This window comes from Limulus polyphemus, unplaced genomic scaffold (genome assembly GCF_000517525.1).
Source record: "Limulus polyphemus unplaced genomic scaffold, Limulus_polyphemus-2.1.2 Scaffold1459, whole genome shotgun sequence".
Lineage (NCBI taxonomy): Eukaryota > Metazoa > Arthropoda > Merostomata > Xiphosura > Limulidae > Limulus > Limulus polyphemus.
The window spans coordinates 247,211-254,159 of NW_013667069.1; the positions used below are offsets into that span (position 1 = coordinate 247,211).

At 31.6% G+C, this 6,949-nt stretch overlaps 1 protein-coding gene across 3 annotated transcripts in view; it reads left to right on the plus strand.

Annotated features, from left to right (window-relative positions):
- Positions 1 to 6,949, plus strand: part of LOC106463677 (tRNA (cytosine(38)-C(5))-methyltransferase-like) — a 54,615-nt gene that overhangs the window by 34,992 nt on the left and 12,674 nt on the right. For all 3 annotated transcript variants that reach the window (XM_013923734.2, XM_022391258.1, XM_022391259.1), the window contains 3 exons: positions 1,150 to 1,221; positions 4,001 to 4,220; positions 5,032 to 5,315. In XM_013923734.2, the coding sequence (XP_013779188.1) occupies positions 1,150 to 1,221; positions 4,001 to 4,220; positions 5,032 to 5,315 (576 nt within the window). The remainder of the gene's footprint in view (positions 1 to 1,149; positions 1,222 to 4,000; positions 4,221 to 5,031; positions 5,316 to 6,949) is intronic.

The following is a 6,949-nucleotide window of genomic DNA, read 5'->3' on the forward strand; positions in this document are numbered from 1 at the left end:
GTTAAACTTATATTAAAGTTTTTCTTCATTACCCATTTAAGCCATCTCCAGCCATTATTAGTCTCAAAGTGGGTTCCTCGTCACCGAATTAGAAGGATATGTGTCACTCATGCCTACTTAGGTAGTTAGTGAAATAAGTGTATCTATAAAAATTATTAAATGACCTACAATTGGGAAAGGGTTAAGTGCCTTTCAGGTACAAACATGGAAAGTTTAGGTACCAGGTCTGGTGTAGCAATGATACTGACTGTGAAGATTCTGTATTGCTTAGAACTACAGCTTTAAAATCTCAATCAATATTGCTCAGATGTATATCTATCAGGTTGGCATTGGGAAACATTCATTGTTTCATTACTACTGATGATAGTCTAGGCCTACATTTAGTTTAAAAGAAGTGATTATTTTAATTGTATACTTTTATATAAGTATGTTAACTTTTTTTTTATATATGTCCAGCATGGATTTGATTCATGGTCAAACAATGGTTTGTTTGGCAATTGAGTAGAAACCAGCCAAATAATATACAGGTTAATAGATAATGGCTGAAGATATGAAATTTTGATTTACCTCCATAATAGTCTCCCCTTTATACTGATGGAAGCAACAATGTTATTTTATCTATTATGAGGTGACTACCATGATATTTTTTGTGCCAAATGGGCACATTGGTATACATTTTTATGTACCTAGTGTGATTTTTAAAGCATTTAGTACAAAGCATGTTTTAATTTCATGACTTTGTAAGTGATAAGATTGATGCTTCAGAATTTTTGTTTATTTCTGTGACTGTTGGACAAAAAGTCATGAATTTAAGATTTGAAAAGGTTGGGAAACAAATATCTCCAAATGAGGCAGTTTTGTTTCTCTAATAGGGTTATAAACCTGAGAACAAATTACATCTAGAGTGGAAGAGGGTGCAAATATACAGGAGTTAAGAGAAGGTTTGATGAATAATAGGGGTTCCTAGGTTGGATTATTGATAAGGTTTCAGTTTGTTAATGAAAAAAAGTTTTGATAGTAAGGACATTCTTGAGGAACTAGAAGACCTTTTGATGTCCTGTAGCTTTTTTTGCTTAAATTTAAAAAGAAAACACTAGAGTTTAACTAAAAACCCTCTATTTGTGAACTAAGATTGTTTCTTATTTTCAGACAAGGTTTAAAACAAGATTGTGAGGATGTTCGAACACAACCCCTTCTTCACATCTTGCAAGTGATTTCAGAGTAAGATAATGTGTAAAGAAATAGAAAATACATTAATAAACAGTTTTTTAATGTAACTTAAGTTCTCTATGAATACAGTATACAGTATTGGAAATAATTATGGAAGTATACAATTTATACATGTACAAATGATTGAGCACTTTATATAAAAATGATATTAAATATGCAGATCAACAAGTTATATGAAAACCACAGCCAATGAAAAATTTTAATGGAACAGAATGTATCAGAACTACATTTTGACATTGCCATTTCATAGCTAGTGTGATGCCTTAAAAATGTTTATTTTTGGGAAGGGTATGTAACAGCTCTTCTCAATGCAAAATACTCATACACACAGATCACAAAGGTGTGTTCAGATATGGATATGTGCTTAGAGAAAGCATGCAAGGAGGAGAGTTATGATCTCAACGTAACACCCTCACAATAGATGTTTTTGAAGTAGAACCTACACTGCAGGGCTATTATTAAAATGGACAATTGTCAGATAGAGCATCACTGTAAAGTCATAGTGAGGCTTCAAAATTGTTTTAATATAGCACTCTCAACCTCTATATAGGAGTCACAAACAATGAGCAATGGCAAATAAATGGTGAACATATTAATGGTACAATGCATTATTACAGTTGTTTATTGTCACCAGATAATTTGACCTTCAAGAGCACACATCCAGTTATGCTCATTCTACTGTTTGTGGTCCAGTGCCTATTTTACTTCTTGCTTTGGTTATCTCTTCTCAGCAGCAGTTTTGAGTGTATCTTACTGTTCTGAAATGAATATTCATACCAGTATTTGCAGCAAGATGTATTCTTTACCGTCATCATTCTCATAAAGAACATGCACTGAGATACTTAACATCACTTTTGTAGAATTTAGTTTTCTACCTTGACCACATCTGTTATTAACAGTATCAGTTTCATGTACATTCTACATAGTCATGCATACTACTCTTACTGAAACATGGATTCTTGCTAAAAGTTTTGCATGATGTTTCCAGCAAAAACTTGGTTTTTGGTTTCTACTTATCATGGGGCCTTTTAATCCTAAGAGACATAACTACTGCTGGCACAGTATGACTGTCTATATCTTTTGTAGGCTTTATATTGGTGTGGCACTTGTGATTTGGTTATATAATGACTAATCACAGTGTAAACCATAAATGTGACTTTACTCTGTGCAGTTCATTTTTACACAGTAAAGGTGTGGTATTTCCATAGCACTTACTTTTTATACTCATTTTCCTTACCATTTCCATAATTATTTCTAATACTGCAGTAAATGGAAAAGAAATACTGAAATAGAGATTGCTGTTCTTTCTTACTGAAATGTATTAAGTATTGAAATGTTACATTGATGATATGAGTCTCAGTAACTAGAGGAATATTCTAATTCATTAGATGCTATATAATACTTATAGTTTTACTATAAACCCCAAAGCACTTATTTGTATTTGCAGTGTTAACACTTTTAGCAAGGCTAAAATATTTGTTGTGAGGAGAGAAAATTCACTATACACTGTAAATAAAAAATTCAAAGATACAGTTTTTGAGTGGATTGTTTATTTTTATTTAACTTTTTTACAATGTTTCAACCACTCATGTAGCCATCATCAGTCTCTATTTTGCGATCGATGTGATGACACTTACATAGGTGAAATGGGACACAATATATGCAATAGGATAAAAGAACATAATTCTCCATCACACATTTACGAACATCCAATTAGCATTAACAACTTTCAAATATTATACAATGAGAACAACATTGATAGAAGAAAATGAAAAAAGCATTAATTATTTGTGAACTAAAATCTGATTTAAATCAAAACACAGGTGTTACACAATATGTTTTTTAAATTGGAACAAAATGCTTGCAAATATTTCACAAAATATATATATATAAAGTTGCCTGGTGATAGCCATGAGTGGTCGAAACATCGTAAATAAGTTAAATAAAAATGATTCACTCAAAGCTGTATTTTTCGACTTTTATTTAAAAGGTTAAAACATGAAATAGACGCTGTACTATTTTTTCTGATCAGACCATAGTATGGAATTATTTTTCAAATTGTGCACTATAAATAACTTGTAGTTTCATGTGATTGTCATGCTTTTGTGGCCTTCCATTTTACTAAAATTGCTGTGAAGAAGTGATGATTGAAGTGTATCATGTTAGGTAAAAAATTTTAAACACAAGGTTTTAATGCTTTCAGTTATATATGCAGGTTTAACAGATGCATTCGTTGCTTTGAAGGAGTGGTCTATACAGTTAATTATCTAAATAACTGAATCATTTCTCTATCCAGCTTTGCCTTCAATTAGTTTGTGGGCATTTAAAATTAAATGTTGACATTTTTAATGAATTTTATCATTGTAATTTTCTATATCCTTTGAAATCATACCTCAAGTTAAGAAATGATGGCAAAACAAAATAGATGAGATTTATGTGTGTCAATAGTTTATTTTCTTAACCAGATTTCAACTTACATATCATATCTTATTTTAATCTTGGCTTGAGCTTAAATAGTACTGAGTAATAGCAGGGTTATAGTTTTCAAGAAAATATGATTGTGGAGAAACTGTGTATATTTTGTTTTCAGTAATATTCCTTAATATTCTTAAATTTCTAGTTTTCTGATCCCTACTTTATTTAATGATGCCATTTGTGGGTAAACACAAAGTGATAAATTTCATGTCATTTCTTGTGATGAATTAGGCTTTTCTTTTTTTGATAATGAATTTTGCTGTTACAAAATTTACTATTTTATTTATATTTGTAGTCTTGAATATAAGCCATATTACATTTTCCTGGAGAATGTGAAGGGCTTTGAGACATCGAGAGCAAAAGAAAAGTTAGTCAGCACACTTCAGAGCTGTGGATATAAATTTAAAGAATTTTTACTTACTCCTACTCAGTTTGGAATTCCTAACTCTAGGCTGAGATACTATCTTCTTGCCAAATTTAGGTTTGGGACATCATGCGTTAATATGACTCAAGAGGTAATTTTACTAATTAGGTCTGTGGACTTGTGTATAGTCATCTCACAAATATTTTTTTTTTTGCTAGAGATATTGTCACATGGATTACTAGTAACTAGAAACTTGCAATTGGTTGAACTAATAAATAATTGAAAGAATTAATAATACCCAATTAAGTATGAATGAAGTCTACCTTTTTGTATTATAATCCTGAATTTTTAAAAGTTAATCAAATAGCCTTCTTCATTGTATAAATAATTTTCTTGACAGACCGTGAATACAGTAACATTTAACCTTTGAGATACAAAAGTGCCCATTATTAATATAAGAAGTCTTGCTATTGGATCATGTGATATGTTCTCTGTCACTGTAAATACATCTGGTTGTTTTCCTCACAGATGCTAATTCAGAGTTCCACTTCTATATGAGTGTAAAGAAACTCAAAAAAATACTTAAAAGCTATTGGAACTTGACTCTACTTCAAAGATATATAGGAAAAAAAGTTATGACAACCTAGTTTACAAGAATAACTGAAAAATCTGAAATAAAAATTATGTTTCAAAATGCAGAACTGTAAGGACAACTGTGGTCCTTGAACAGGTTAATTCAATTAGATTGTTATACATTTTATTTAGACTAAATTTTACTAATAACTTGCTCTAAGATCAACTATTAAGAATTAAAATTTTTCACAGATTTAATAAATGAAATTTTTAAAGATTTTATCATGATTTTTAAATCAATTATACTAATTAGGCTAACTGTAACATTTCATATAGGTTTTAATTAATCTGTTCTAATGCAAAATATGTATTTTATGATCTTCATTTAGCTAACAACTTCCTTACGTTGTGAGATAAAGAAAGAAGACATGCTGTTTTTCAAGAATTCTGGATTAGATAGTGAAATAGACAGTAGCAACACAGCTGAGGGTGTTGTTTGTAGAGGAGGGAATACCACTGATGATGAGAAAACCCCTCTCTCATTCTACTTAGAAAATAAACCTGATTTATACTTTCAAGACTATCTTTTGCCTGACAAAGTTCTTTTGAAATTTCCCATGATTTTGGATATTGTGGATAGAAGGTCACTGCAGTCATGCTGTTTTACCAAAGGGCAAGTATTTTAAATGGTACATTTAAGTACAGTAATAGAATTTCCAAAATGTATTTGGGGTTGTTTATAATTGAAGATGATAAAATATATATTTTGTATTACATGTCTATTTAGTTTACTCAGCAAAATTTCAGTAAAAGCAAAACATTTACAGAAAAGCTGGGTATTTTAAAACAATTTCTGATATGCATATCAGTAAGTCGCGTGACAACCACAACGTATATAAAGTCACTATGGAATGGCAACTATCAGAACTACATTTTGGCATTGTCATTTTATAGGTAGTGAGAAGTCACCAAAAATGTATCACTTTTGGGAAAGGTATATAACAGCCTTTTCCAGCATAAAATATTCATCCACTTTGGCCATAAAGATTCATTCAGATCAAGGAATTTAAAATTTTCAAAATGGAGATGTCTGTTATGCTTAATTTTATTGGAAAACAAAGAAATATGGATCAACTTGTAGAAACAGAACCATCCAAAAAGAAACATGGAACAAGTTGTACTCTAGCCTCAATATACAAATTGTGGTGTCTTGTTACTGGTATCTCAGGCAACAGTACGCAACATAGTCAAGAAGGAGCTGTGTCAGGAAGAGTGATACATGTCACATGTACATGAGTTGCTTCCATGACATATCTGTCAACTGCAACATGCTACATGTGGACGTGCATTGTTGTGGAGAAGAAAAAAAACCTTTCTGATTGATGAGTGAAGGGCTTGATTTAAATGTTCCAGTTGCTGACTATAGATCTCTGCATTGACAGTTCACTGTGGATTGAGGAGTTCGAAATGAATTACTCTTTTGATGTCCCACCAAATGCAAAGCATCACTTGGAAGTGGTTTTTGTCTAGGACTGAGCCATTGTTTTGGCATTTAATATTTGCATAGAGAATCCATTTTTCATCACCGGTGAAAATTCTGTCCAAAAATTATTCACGCGCTAGAAGAGATGAAGCAGCCTTCACACGTTGGAAACGATGATCATCACCACATTCCTTAGATCTTTGCTTATTGTTTCATGAGAGACTTGCAATTTCAGGGCCATTTCACGAGTGTGTTGCTTTAAGTTAGACCCAACAAGCATCTTCAGAGCACCAATATCAATTCCAACATGTCAGCCCCTGCCATCAAAGTTTTTAAGGCTAAAGTCACCTGAACGAAATTTGCTGAACCATCGTTGACACTTATGAACATTCAAAACATTTCCATACACTTCTTTGATATTCATTGTGGCTACAGAGGTGTTGTTTCCCTTCTTGTATTCAAACAGCATTACATGCCGAATGTGTGTCTCATCGTGTGCCATCACTGTAAGGCAGTTTGTTTAACTATTATATGTGATGTAAGTGTTTTGAGGATGGTTAATGAATGTGTTCCAAAACATTAATTTCTTGACGACCTACTACATATATACTCATCTTCTGTACTTATATGATACAATGAGGAATTCTTCACATAACTGTTGTTAACTGATAATTTTCTACAGAACGAATCTTGCAAGGCTTATATGTGAGAATGCCTGAAAGTACAATTTTTATCCTAATTTAAGTTACAAATAATTTTCATACGTTAGAAAAAATGTATTACCTGGAAATAATATCCAAAATTCACTTACATGGAATATATTT